At 40.1% G+C, this 14,621-nt stretch overlaps 2 protein-coding genes across 4 annotated transcripts in view; one reads left to right on the top strand and one right to left on the bottom strand.

Annotated features, from left to right (window-relative positions):
* The window catches only part of KIAA1549 (KIAA1549 ortholog), a 133,754-nt gene extending 128,065 nt beyond the window's left edge, over positions 1–5,689 (top strand). For all 3 annotated transcript variants that reach the window (XM_087873771.1, XM_087873773.1, XM_034403287.3), the window contains one exon: positions 2,416–5,689. In XM_087873771.1, coding sequence (XP_087729897.1) covers positions 2,416–2,670 — 255 coding nt within the window. In that variant the 3' untranslated portion in view covers positions 2,671–5,689. The remainder of the gene's footprint in view (positions 1–2,415) is intronic.
* A 2,100-nt stretch (positions 5,690–7,789) lies between these two features.
* Positions 7,790–11,898, bottom strand: TMEM213 (transmembrane protein 213). The gene is made up of 3 exons (XM_034403167.3): positions 11,696–11,898; positions 9,458–9,493; positions 7,790–8,693 (listed from the first exon to the last, which is right to left on the bottom strand). The coding sequence occupies exons 1-3, from the start codon at positions 11,826–11,828 to the stop codon at positions 8,533–8,535; spliced, it is 330 nt and encodes a 109-aa protein (XP_034259058.1). The 5' UTR covers positions 11,829–11,898; the 3' UTR covers positions 7,790–8,532.
* Between the last annotated feature and the right edge of the window lie 2,723 nt (positions 11,899–14,621).

Genomic DNA, 14,621 nt, shown 5'->3' with positions numbered 1-14,621 from the left:
ATTTTGTATTATGTAATATGAATTTAACTGATACAGTGCAACCTTGTATGATACTGTCATATAAAGAAGGGGTAGGAAGGGGATTTGCAAGGCCTGCTACATGCAAAAACATACAGCTTTGTTTAACATAATTTATGTGGGCAGAAAACTGACTACAAGTAAGACTAGTAAAATTGGTCCTGAATTTTCTGGACCTATCACCTTACTTCATGCTCTAGGCTGCTATGCCCTATAACTGTAAAATAAAAATCTTCCAAATTAATTCGTAAATAATGGTGCCCAGGCTGGTGAGGCATGTGCCTTGACAAACAGTGAGGAAATAAGAGGTCTTATGTAGTAGAAAGACCAAAACTTGGTTCATTGACAGTGTAGAAGCAGAGTCCAAGTCAGTTGTTCTTTCAGTTTGTGTAGAATGAAAGAAATTAGCTGGTGCAGAATCTTTGGATTAATCAGCAAAATCCATTTGGCCTTCTCTTGTTACTTTCCTTTCTAAAACTGGCAAGTTATGTTTTCTTCTGTGGTTCTCTCAGCAGCTTCTTTCTTTCAGTAATGTAAGGTAACGTTTTCAGTTTTATCCCTACTACACTGGTAGAGCCAGATCTGAAACAGGGCCAAAGTACTTGGCAACTTAAGTCAGTGAACAAAATAGAATTATTCTCTCCTTTCTACGCACAGAAACTGACTTAATGGTTTGTTCAATTTTATTACAGTATTGGTGACAGGGGTTTCACTCTCCATTTCACCTAAGGGAGGCCAAGCAAATTAAGAAATTAACGCAGCGCCTGTAGCTCTAGCCTACAACACTACAAAAGCATCAAGAACTGCCTGGCTTCCACCACTGCTTCTGCCTCTGGCCAGTCTTGATATATTTATACAGTGCTCTGAAAGATAGAGTTGAATTCCTCCCTCTCACCTGCAGATTCCCACTGGAGTAAACTCTTGGGTGCTTGTTTTCCTCTATCGCAGCACTTAGCCAAGTCTGTCTCTTCTGCATGCCATTTGCCATTGTTAAAATTGTGGCCTCAGTGTTTCTTTGCAAGTCCTTCCTTCCTTCCTTCCTTCCTTCCTTCCTTCCTTCCTTCCTTCCTTCCTTCCTTCCTTCCTTCCTTCTTTACTTATTCAGCTCAAGTCTCACCATTTTAATGGATTTATAGATTCCAAAGGGGTAAGTCTCCTTTTTGAAAGCACATGCAGCATTGTTTTGTTGGTACTGATTCTGAAAACTGTAATGTGCCTATAGAAGAGGCTTCTTAACCAATTGTCTTCCTGATATGTTAGATCAGGGGTGTCAAACTCACATCGTCACGTGACGTATTGGGACTTCCCCCCCCTTTGCTAAACTGGATGTGGGCGTGGCCAGTGCATGACGCATTTGCCCCACGGGCCGGGAGTTTGACAGCCCTGTGTTAGATCAACTTCCATGAGCTGAGGATTAGGGGAATTAAAGCCGAACACATCTAAAAGACATCAGGTTGAACAAAGTTGCTATAGTCCACAAGGTTATGAAATACCTTTAGTTTGAATAAGTATGTATTTTCTTTTAATCATAAATGCACATGAATGCAAAATATGAATTAGATGCTAATAAAAGTAAGTGGTGCTTGTTTCATCACTATGATTAACTTTTGAAGCCACTGTGCACTATGACACTTAAAGATTATTGTCTTTAAGCTATTGTGGCATAACTTTTGCAGACTTTAAAATCCATTTCATCAGATTCATGAACTCTTTTCTTAAGCTGATGAGTAGAGTATACACTTACATAAGTATAAAAGGAAGAAATGTAAAGCAACAAAATCAGAAAACTGGACTTTTTAAAAAAAAAAATACAATCTGTAACATTTCCAGTTGAGCTTTATATGTATGTAAAATAAGTGTATCTAACTGTCAGTTCAGAATACAGGTAATTCTGATTTAGTCGGGACCAGCAACTCCGTTGTTAAGCTGAAGTAGATGTTAAATTAAATCATGATTGTGTTTATGATCTTACTTCAGTTTTCCTTCGGTTTACAGACCTTAATAGATCTTTAATTTCAAGGAGTGGTCACAAAGTTACTATTTTATCACTGCAAATGGTCACTGAATGAGGCAATCACTAAATGAGGATTACCTGTAACCTTTTACTCCTTTCATAAAGTTTATTCTAACCCATAAAAATGTATGCCATGTGACATTGTTTTCATGGCAATAGAGCTAACCTTTTGGCAATAATCTTCTAACATTTGAGGAATTCTAGAAAGAGACCAGCAAGATCAAATATTCCTCTTAAAAAAATGTTCATTCTTCCAATTTTGTATTTCAAATCAAAGGGAGACTTTCTGCTTTCTCTGTCACTGCGTCTTTTTCTGTTTTTCTCCATCTGTGCCTTTTCGTCTTTAAGATGAACCTGGAATAATGTTCTGTGCCTTTCTCTAGACACATACACCTGGACATCACGAATATTGCTCCTCACCAGTTTTCCAGATGCCGCGGAATTTGGCTCGACAGCCTTCAGCTCCACCTGTTCATCTGCCAGCCAGCAACCAGCAGGGTCCAGGGCTTTGCTACAACACCAGCTCCACTGAGGACCTCCAGACAGGACATTCGTCTGCCTCCCTCATCAAAGCAATCCGAGAGGAGCTTCTCCGGCTCTCTCAGAAACAGACCATTGTACAGAACTTCCACAGCTGATTTGTTCTGTCCTTGCAAATTAGCCAATTATCTGCTTCCTGTGGAAGCTCGACTTGCAGGAAAATCAGCAAGAGCCTGCTGTTCTTCTGTCAGAGGAGTAAACATGTACAATACCAGGGATTTATGAAGCAAGAGAAAAGAACTCTTCGGCAAGCAGCTGCAGCTGCAGCAGTGGCAAGAGAGATTCCTGTGAACGATAAAAGTTGGGAAGACTCAGCAAATGACAACCATCTTTTAAACTTTCTACTTTTAAGCATTTTGGCATTATAATTGTACTTTGACTAGGAGTGTTCTTTCATAATTCTGATCTGGAAATTCATATGCTGCAAAGAAGGCAGTACTACCCTCTCAAACAACAGTCATTTGAACATGCCAGCCCTTGATTAAGGAAAAAAGGGCGCCTCAGATTAGTGGTAGTTCTTGAGTGGAAATCTCTGGCTGTTGGTGGTGTGTGGGGGGTTATATACTTCTGACATGTTTCTTTTCACATACAATGCAAGTGGTGTTGTTCCTGTGCAAACAATTACTTTAATTAGACCATAGCGAGACTTCTTGAAGAAAGGACTTGGGAAACTTGCTAAACCAAGAGAATAATCATTGCTTAATATTGCTTCCAAACGGAGCCAATCGTTGAACTTTTCTTGTTGTTCTTCTGGTGCTGAAGCTTCAAAGTGTCCCTTGATCCTGGTGTTTGCAAATGTAAAATGAAGGCCTTTAAAAGAGAGAGAGAGAGAGAGAGAGAGAGAGAGAGAGCAGTATGAAGACACAAACGAAGGATATAATCATTTATTCAGGCTGGGGAAACCATTTCATCCTCTTTTTAGAAACTGTACTTGGCACTAATAAGTTATGGATGGACAAGTAGCAGATGGATCAATAAGTGGAAAGACACACCCAGGGCCATTTCACAAGTGACGCAGAGAACATTAAATGTGCATGATGATGGCATTACTCTACATGAATTATTTTCCCTTGGGATCCCAAAATCCATGTGGGAAATCTATCATAGATAATATTGAGCAGACATGTGGGTAGCTCCAGGTTTGTTTGTTTGTTTTTTTGTTTTGTTTTGTTTTGTCTTTTCCCTTCCTTTGAAAGTGGATGCTTCTAATCTGAAAGGTTGTAATCATACATGATCAATGATTTAATGCTTCTTGATGCTGCCTAAAAAACTGAGTATGACTTAGTAGTCATTTTAAAGAGGGTCACTGGAGTTATGTACTTTCCTGGATCAAAATATTTGAACATTTCATCCTGAAATGTTTTCTTATATTTACTTCCCACGAAGTAAATTTCCTTTTCTTGAAAAATGATTGCAAATAGATCGGTATAGACCCGCACATCCAAAGATGTTTGCTTAAATAGAAGCTTCACTTTCAGGAAGGCTATAGCACAGGGTTGTGAAACTCAGTTTCATTGAGGGCTGCATCAGGGTTGTGTTTGACCTTTTGGGGCTAGGTGGGCGTAGCAAAGTGGGTATGAGCAGCTCAACGTCACTCGTGTTGAGGGCACCTGTGGTGGCCCAAGGGCTCTGCCAGTGAAAATGGAGCTCAGGAGGCTGTGATGTCCTCCTGCAACCCTCTGCCAGTGAAAACAGAGCTCGGGTGGGCCGCTCATGGCTCACCCAAGGTCTGTTTTCACTGGCAGAGGGTTGCAGGAGGACATCACAGCCTCCTGAGCTCCATTTTCGCTGGCAGATGCACCGCAGGCCAATCCTTCGCTGCTTCCAGGGCGGCCCAGCAGGCCAGATCTAAGCACCCCGCAGGCCGGATGTGGCCCACAGGCCTTGAGTTTGACACTCCTGGTATAGCAGTTTAAAATGGTTTGTCATTGTGAGCAAATTAGGTACCAGATGTTAATGTAAAACTCACTTTCCAGTTGCATCCTCGCTTGAATTTTATAATGAATGCCTAGAGCGTACTCTACCAGCTTAGACAGAAGGAATGGCATTCTTGCTGAGAAAGAAAATGCATGCTAACAAATCTAAAACTGCTGAAAAGGCATTTGCGGTTTACCTGTAGGATACCTGGTACTGCACATATGGTCCTATGAATTTGTGCATTTTTTTTTACATTTTTTAAAAAAGCATAATATTTTCAGCACCCCGTGTTTTTAGGCATACCCTTTGAAAACATTCAGTGCACAACTGAATGCGTCCCTTGTAATAGCGCTTGAAGGTACTCTTGAGATCACTTGCGAAAGTTCTTCTAGGATCTAAGATTGAGGCTAAAGTTTGGATGGCTAAGCTATTTGTTCATTTGCCAAAGGTCATAAATGTATAAATGCTACCAGTGGTGGGTTTCAAAATTTTTTACTAACAGTTCTGTGGGCGTGGCTTGGTGGGCGTGGCAGGGGAAGGATACTGTAAATCTCCATTCCCTCCCCAATCCAGGGGAAGGTTACTGCAAAATCCCCATTTCCTCATGATTAACTGGGATTTGGGAGGCAGAGAATAGATGGGGGCGGGTCCAGCCAGAATTTTTACTACTGGTTCTCCAAACTACTCAAAATTTCCGCCACTGGTTCTCCAGAACTGGTCAGAACCTGCTGAAACCCACCTCTGAATTCTACCTGCTTTTTGTACAAGGATAACATAGGGGGAGGCTTAATGGTTTGAGATGAACAGAAAGCCAGCCTGAGTGGTATCATGTCACCAGCAGTAGTTCACCATAAGCCACACTCTGTTTGGATTTTAACAAAATGAAACTAACAAAATTAAAATGATAAAATTCTATTTTAGAATAACAAAAGCTTAGATTCATCATTAGAAGCAGCCTCTGCATTTGTATGTGCTGCTACTGATAGACTGGTACAGGCCATCCAGGCACTAGTTCTTACAGGATTTTGATTTTACTGTTTGTCGTGAGATGTAATTTACTGTCATATGGACATTGCTTTAATTATAACCCACGTAATATGAGTGAAAGTTCTAACTAAATTATTTTATTTGTTGGAGTGTATTTTACTTCTGTTCTTAGAGTAAATTAAAGCTAAAGCAGTGGCATAAAGTGTCATCTGAGTAGGAGTGTGACATCGGTGCATTTGTATTCTTGTGGATGCTAATGGATGGTTTTACGGTGTTACATTTTGCCTACCTGATCCTTGAAATTGCATTTCTGTTATGCAGTTTGTCCCACATCCAAGAATGTTCTCCAAACACTGTAGAATCAGCATTGTTACCAGCAGGATTTAAGTTAGTCAGGATCATCTTCCCATAAACCTCAATGGGATTATAGATACTCCTCCTCAGTTATTGATAGAAATTGGGATCAGTGTCTCCATCGTTAAACAATGCGGTTATAAAGTGCAATGACATGCCAACATAGTTGTGATAGTTTTGTAAATCCCAGTGGCTACCTAGGTGAATCCCAGAGTCACATGATTGCCTTTTCTGACTCCCTAGCTTTAGTCTGGTGGGATTCATGTCAGACTTAAGCTCAAAGATAGATGAAAAGGTGCAATCTAATTGACTTCTGTTCCTTATTTGCTTATACCTAATAGACTGATTCTTGCCAAAGTAAAGCTACAACCGTTTCTCAGTCATCCAGGTCATGGTTGTCCCAAAGGTGCTTTTTCAAGAGGCAACTGGTCTTTCTGGTTTTCCTTTGAAGACATTTTGCTCCTCATCCAAGAAGCTGAGCTTCTTGGATGAGAAGCAAAATGTCTTCAAAGAAAAACTGAAGCTGAAGAAGCTTCTTGGATGAGATGTCTTCAAAGAAAAACCAGAAAGTCCAGTTGCCTCTTGAAAAAGTACCATTGGGACTTCTAACCTAATAGATATACCTGAGAGATTCTAAGATATGGTTATCCTCAAACTTTTTGTCACTCCCCCATCCAGTTCAGGACTATGCAGTCCCTTGTTTTGGACCGTTGTATGGAATGTTCTGCCTCCTCTCTGGAAAGCCATCGTGCTATTGTCAACATTCTTCCTTCCATACATACACACTCCTTCTCCAGCTGCACATTCCATCACAGGAAGACCTTATCTAACCTTGATTAATGACCGTGCTCATCATGCTGTGAGTGTGGGCAATTTCCTCATGCATAAAAACACTGAAGATCTTAATCATGTTTTTAAAATAATATGAAATGGTGCACCCAAATGTAAAAACCAGGTTTCAACAAAAAAAATCCATCATTAGTAAAAAATGTTATTTACTGAGGTAGGTGAGTATCACACTTCTAATTTCCTACCGGAGTGGTTTCAACTAATTTCAACAAAAAGAGTTTAGCAAGTTCATCCTGGGTTACTGACACATAAAGAAGCCTAAGAACATTTGTAATCCATATGTTTCCTTCTCAAATTCCCTCTCTTCTATTTCTTATTTGTTACCTTGAAAATATCAGTTTTAAAATTCAGGGCAACTGGACTGTGTTTAAAAAGGAAAACAAGAAAAAGATAGGACTGCTTAACTCTTTCTGTTCCTCCATCAAGCTGACAAAGGGAAAGTAGAGAAAGGCAACTCATGTGCAAATAGCCAGTTTGGACCAATGGTTCAGGCACCAACCAGGCTAGCAATAGCACTTGGATTTATATACCACTTCATAGTGCTTTACAGCCCTTTCCATTCTATTGAGTCAGTATATTGCCTCACAATTTGGATCATTTTACCAACTTTGGAAAGATAGAAAGGTGAATCAACCTTAACCCGATCAGGATCGAACTGCTGACAGTTGGCAGTGTTAGCCTGCAATGCTGAATTCTAACCATTGCACCACTATGACTGGGAAAAACCAGGAGACAGAGTTGTAGTCCCATTTTAGGTAATTGGACAGTCACTACCTCTCAGCCCAGCTCCCCACATAGGAGATATGGGTAAAATAGGAGGAAGAGCTATTAGGTATATTCACCACCTTGAGTTATTTATAAAAATAAAGGTGGGATATAAATAAATAAGAAGAAGATGAAAAAGGACAGGCCTCTGATCATACAAGCACAACCATTAACTTGAACATTTTGATCCTTCCTGCAGACACAAATGTTAAAATGTGGCAACAACTTTCAAGAGGTTTTAGAGGTGATACACAAACTTACGATTGCTACCCATGGCTGGCTGCACAGGCTGGTGCATTTATTGATGAGCTACCACACTGTCACAGAAAAAAAGAAGAAGAGATATACAGTATAACCATTCTTTATTACATACAACAACTTTCTTAAGCATGTCTGACATCCTTCCTGGCTTTTTTAGGACTATTTTACGCATGCCACAATTTTCATAACATAATGGAAAGACCCTGGGTTATTAAACAGCACTCACAATAGGGCCATTGAGAAATGAGGAGGAAGAGAATAGAAACACAATTTGGTTGTTTTGCAAGCACCTTGTTTCAGTGTTGACTATACTACAGTGTTGATATTCCCCAGAACCGAAAACATTTGGATTCCCCAGCAAGCTCTGACTAGTTTACATCATCCCTGGCTCAGATTCAGAAAGGGAAAAAAAATAAAAAATAAAAAGCTACAAGCTTTGATTCCAGTCATGACCCTGACAAATTATCACCATCTGTGTCAGCAGAAGGAAATGTCAGCTAGCTGACTCTTAAGCCACTTAAGATAGAGGACAAATGGTCCTTTCAGTGATAGCTGTTCAATTCACAACCAGAAGAAAAGGACGTGCACATTCTTGCTTCATAGGACTGCAAATATTTCTGCAAACCGGAGCAGTGGTTCTCTTGTCCAGTGTTGCCAAGTTGGGAGCAGGATTAAAACCATAATCCTCTTCGTGGGCATCATACTTGGGTCGTTTTGGTAGAAAGCACCAACGTCAGCAATTGAATAGTTGAGGTTATTTTCTCCATCCAACTGCCTTGTGAAAGGCATCAAGAAGTGTGAGTTGGTTTTACGTAGCATTGTGCTTCCTAATATTTGGATTCATCAGGCCTGAGCTTGGTCATTTTATCAATGCAGAAGATGATAAGGGTGAGAAACCAAAGACTCCAGCCAACCGCTGCAGCAATCCAACCGTACCCATCCATACCAATCTGGCAACAAGTGGTTGCTTCGGAGCAGAATTCAGGATCTGAGGCACAGAAAGAGAAAAGTGTCTTCTCTATCTTTATTACTGTATATCAGAGGTTCAAAAGCACATGCCTTCAATCACCATAAAACTAATAATAACCCAGAGGCTGTGCAAAATTCCAAATTATTTTTTTTAAAGTTTCTTTAAATTACTGAAATCTGTTTTGCTTAGAAAACCAGGGTCTTAGTAACTAACGTTTTGTGGCATTTTGACAAACGCTATCTGCAATTAGTTCAGTGATTGATCCAAACCCAGAGAACTGATTTGAGCAAATTCTGATTTGGTTAATTTTAATTAAGTGCCATGTGAATGTATCCAAACCAGGGGTGAAATCCAGCAGGTTCTAACAGGTTCTGGAGAACCGGTAGCGGAAATTTTGAGTAGTTCGGAGAACTGGCAAATACCACCTCCGGCTGGCCCCAGAGTGGGGTGGGAATGGAGATTTTGCAATATCCTTCCCCCAGGAGTAGGGAGGGAATGGAGATTTTGCAGTATCCTTCCCCTGCTACACCCACAGAACTGGTAGAGAAAAAATTTGAATTTCACCTCTGAGCCAAACTATAGCCATCCAGAAGGGTGGGACCAGAACATTTTGTCTCCAACCCAAAGGGAGACAGTGGGTTACTCCAACATTATCTGGATGACATTAAACTGGTCGGAGAACGTTCCAAAAGAATTACCAAAAATTCTTCCCAAATTTTCCTGACTTAGAAACTTGCATTTCAAAAATGTGCCTCATTCCAGCATCAACTGTGAATACTTACGAGAACATGAAAAGTTGGTAGATTCTACTTCCATCTCTAGGGGGGGGAAAGAACAAAATTGTGTTTGAAGGCATGTACCAGGTGCAATGATAACAAGGTAAACTAAACTAAACTAATGTTTCTAGAGGAAACTCAACTTGTAAATCCACATGCTCAACGAAGGTATTACTCTTCCTATTATTTAATTTCACCAGACAGCTAAAATATATTGCATTGCCCATGTAACACTTTAAATTCTTTTTTTTTTAATCCCTAAAATGATCCTGCAAGAGAAACCATCAGCTGCCTGGCCTGTTTAAAGATGAGAAGAAAGAACAGAGGAGTTCAGTAGAGGGTGGAGGATGGGGATGGGGATAGGCCCACAGTTTGGTATTATAGACTTAAATTCCCAGCCAGCACTAACATTTATGTAAAACCATAGATTAGGCATGGAAAATCTTTTGATTGCTGCAGCTAACTTTATCATTTGGGGAGATTTTGAGGGTTGCAGTAGGTAGGTAGGTAGGGATTTTTTAAGTTCTTATTTTCTTGGGAGCTTGTGGGTTTCCTTTTTTGTTTTACCATGTTATTTTTATATTGGGGCTTGCACAAAAGCCTGCTTCCTACTGTTTCCTCTGCCGAATGGCAAGAGACATCCCACCAGTTAGCAATGGTGGTTAAAAGTGACTTCAGGACTATCAGAAACGGCCATATTTGGGGCCAGATGTTCACCTCAGGCTAAATGACATAGGATCATAGAGTGCAGGGCTGGACAGTGATCCAGATTTGGGGGTGGAGGAGGGATTTGGAATTTGTGTATATGTGCATGTTTCACCAGTCTACAACTCCTTAAACAAAATTGGAAAGTCAGACTTTAAACTGAAATAGAACGGTGAACTCAGAAAAAGATGTAGCTTGTTTAAAAAGAGTTGCCAACAGTGCAGACTCCAAATCATCTTTTCTTTCTGAATCTAGGTCATCCTAAATCACTAATACAAGGATGTTTATGGCAAATTGTACATTTTAATGGCCTTTTAGGCTAGTGAAACTCTTTCCCTTCTGCCTTACCTAATTTCATCAGCACCGGCTGGCTGAGATTTTTCTCCTTACTTTTTCCTTCAACCTGCTATCTGAACAAAACCTAGCAAAAACATTAATCAGACAAAGCACACAGCTTGACACTGAGCTAGACTTCCATTATATTTTACAGTGTTTTGATGTCATCTCTTCCTTTTCATTAACAAATGCCTCCCACAGAATGCAAGTTCTTAAATTCTTTTGCAGCCAACTGCAAACACTATTTTTAGTACCATATCTAAGATCAAGTCTTTGCACCTCCATATTCCAACTGAAATATATTTTGCTCTTTATAAATTAAAAATATCAGAAAAATGACCTAGTCCAAAAAAATCACTTCCTCCTCCTCCTCCTCTTCTCCTTCTCCTTCTTCTTCTAAGTCTCTGGATTTCAAAAGTATTTCCATAATATTGGAGGTTGTCTTATGCACTTAAGAGATCTAGGTACTGCATCTTCTAATTTCTGTTCAGGTTTGGCTGCAAATGAAGGCAGCATTCATAGGAATCTTCAGTTGTTAAATGACTATTTTAATCACTCATTTGCTTAAGAGGTATATCAGATCTATCTGCCTAGAATTTAGATTATTTAAAAATCAATGAAATAAATAACCTTTGTATTTTTCCTAGCAGCTCCCTATTATCCCATCACATGCTACCCAGTGCCTTTCTTTTCTTTTCTTCTCTTCTCTGGCTTTTCCTATCCCAGGGTCTGAGAATGTCATCAAACAAACACACTCCTCTGAATTAAGCTTTTTTTCTCCATTATTTTGCATGTTTTCTGCCAAACCTCAATTTTATGATACGAGTCAAGAGTATAGCCTCTTTTCTCTCGACACTTTCCCTTCACAGTCAAGAGAAAAACAGCATTGCTGAGTATTCCCTCAGTTAACCCAATATGAATTTTCTTCAGAATAAAAATGTAATACTTCTCTCCCTTAGAAACTGTTTTTTTTTTCAAATTAGTATTTGCAACACTGAACAGCTAGAAATAATTTTCAGACAACATTCACCTAAGAGAAAGAAAGAAAACAACAACAGCAGCACATTTCTAAACACAGCACAGTTATTTTGTAAAAACTCTTGTCTCCCAAACTCTTATTTCCAAAGGTTCTAATTATGTCATATTCATGCTAATCTCCTAACCACAGTGTTAACTATGATAAACCATGAGAGGATTGGTCACCTTTTGAAAATGCGTTCTGGCAAGCTGAAGAGAGCAAAAGAATAGAGAAGGCAATACAGATCAATGGCTCCATTTCAGGATTTGGGATCCCAGCAGCAACAGTTGTCCCAATGAGTCCCAAAGCTACCAGCATCAACCAGCAGTAGAAGGGGAGGTACTCAACGCAAAGTCAAATGTTGAATCCAGATCTGTGGGTGGAGAAAGTTAATTCCCGCTATGCTTGGACACCTTGAATTCACCTGCAGCCAAAGAGTTTAATTCATGCAAAACCTCTCCCCTGAGGCTGTGCAAGAGTTACGAGGAAGTGTGAGGCATGCAGGAAAGTTAATAACAAACAGAATATTCACATTTGCAGCAGTTCTAGTTCCACAGGTGGATTTTGGTTTTTTTAAGGACACATTGCATTCATGTTATATCAATTAAAAGGGCATAGAAGAAGGAAGGAAGGAAGGAACTGGGTTTTGGATGTTTTTAAAAGAGGAGGCCAATTATCCTGGCCCCTACACAGGGAAAGAACCCCAATTTAGCATATGAAATGATCAAATGGGTTCTATTTTTTATTTAAGACAACAAGGTTAATCAGTTAAAAGCTATCATGAACTATGTCAGCATTTCAGATTTTTCCATACATTTCTGATTATTGGACAACTAACTTCAGTCAAGAAAAATTGCCATAGCTAAGAGGCAGCAAAAAGATAACCGGGGGTGGTGGTGGGGGGGCAATGGATGGACAACTTAAATAAACCTTTTGCTCCTGGCAGCTTAGCATTTTAGAAAGAGCCTGATGGAGTATTACCTACTAGCTACATTTAAACACCATCCTTCATTACTGAATTCATCAATGACTGTGCTTGCTTGATATATTAAATCACAAAAATCATAGGGCTGAAAGGAACCTTGGTGATCTTCTAATCCAAACCCCCCACAACCCAAGGCAGGAGTATTTATACCATCTCAGACAAATCATTTTATTTTTTTAAACAATGACACTTATTTAAAAAAAACGGGTTCTTTTTCCACCTAAATTCAACTAAAGCAGAGGTGTCAACCTCAAGGCCTGCGAGCCAGATCCGGCCTGTGGGATGCTTAGATCTGACCCGCGGGGCTGTCCTGGAACAGTGCCTCTGCCAGTGAAAATAGAGCTCAGGAAGGCCACGCATGGCCCTCTCGAGCTCCAGTTTTGGCTGCGACAACCTCCTGCAACCCTCTACCAGTGAAAACGGAGCTTGGGCCACCACAGGTACTCCCGACATGAGTGACGTCAAGCTGGCCACGCCCACCCTGGCCGTGCCCACTCCCCCCCCAAGCTCAAACAGAACCCTGATGTGGCCATCAACGAAATTGTGTGGCCCCATTGTGAACCCGTAATAAAGGTAAGTAGAACCCACCCCTGGTTGGATTCTCTCAGTTCTGAGAGAAAAGCTATGGAGAGAGGTACAGGCAGTCCTCATTGTACAACCACAATTGGGACTGGAATTTCCATCATAAGTCTTTGCAGTTGTAAGTTGAATCATTACATGACCAGATTTGATTCTACGATCATTTTTCCGCAATTGTAACTCCAGTCACATTGCTGCAGGTCAAATTATGTCATTATAAGTGTGAATCCAGTTTAATTTATGCCGTTTTTTGTCAGAAGATAATGAAACAAATGGCAAATTGAAATCACATGAAATCACTATGGGATGCGGCAACCAGTTGTTAAGGAAAGCTAATTGCCAAGCACCTGAATTGCAATCACATGAATATGGCGAAGGGAGAGAAGAACGATTGTAAGTTCAAATCTAGATCGCAACTGACTTTTTTGGAAGCCATCATTAATTTGAACTATTGTTAAGTGAATGGTCGTAAATCAAGTAGTACAGATAGTCCTCAACTTACAACAGTTCATTTAGTGACTGTTCAAAGCTATGGCGGGATTGAAAAAAGTGATTTATGACTGATTTTTATACTTAAGGCTGTTGTAGCATCCCTCTGGTCATGTGATCAAAATTCAGATGCTTGGCAGCTGGTTCATATTTATGATGGTGCAGTGTCCTGGGGTCATGTAATCACCTTTTATGACCTTCTGATAAGCAAAGTCAACCGGGAAGCCAGAGTTACTTAACAACTGGGTTACAAACTTAATTTCAGTGATTCACTTAACAACTATGGCCAGAAAAGTCATAAAACGGGGCAAAACTCACCTAACAAATGTTTCACTTAACAACAGAAATGTTGGGCTCAGTTGTGGTCGTACGTCGAGGACTACATTTACCCTCTGGGGCATGTTTTCTTTTTTACAAGTATGAATCCAATTTGCTTACATTATGTGAGCAAATATTTAACTGTAAATCAAGGCAGAAGAACAAGAACATGTAAATCTAGCTTTTCACCTAATCAAGGTGGCTTTAAGTTTCATAATTCACAATGCTTGTGACAGCCTCCACCTGACTCCAGTGGGTTATTCTTGTTAGATCTGCCTTTTTGTTTGTTGATATTGTGGCTGGATGAGGATGGTTTGTTCTCCCCTTTCCATGCATGACACAGCCGTCCTATTTACACAGCAGTCAAACGGCTCACTGAATGCCACAAAATAGCATTCTTGTTTGAACCCAGGATCCCTTGATTCTTGATCTTGTTTTCCAAATAGCCTCCTGTTTTTAATATATACATGTGCACATTCCTATTTGTGAGAAATAACAATATTTGAAACATTGGGTTTCATCAAAATTCAAAATGCCAATTCAAATGTATATTTCTATTTTTTTTCCCTGATGATATTGACTTTTCTCTTGATTTGGCACCTGAGTAGTAACATACTCCGCACATTGCCAAAAGTGAGGAGGAAGCAGTGGTTGGTTGCCCCCGGTTCGGACCGGTTTGCAAGAACCGGTAGTAACACTGGTGGGAGGATCCGCCCACTGACCCGGACGTCATCATAGGG

The sequence above is a fragment of the Pantherophis guttatus genome, chromosome 7 (genome assembly GCF_059756535.1).
Source record: "Pantherophis guttatus breed Tessera chromosome 7, ASM5975653v1, whole genome shotgun sequence".
Classification (NCBI taxonomy): domain Eukaryota; kingdom Metazoa; phylum Chordata; class Lepidosauria; order Squamata; family Colubridae; genus Pantherophis; species Pantherophis guttatus.
The sequence above is the reverse complement of the archived record's forward strand: the minus strand, read 5'-3'. Positions and strand labels throughout refer to the sequence as shown.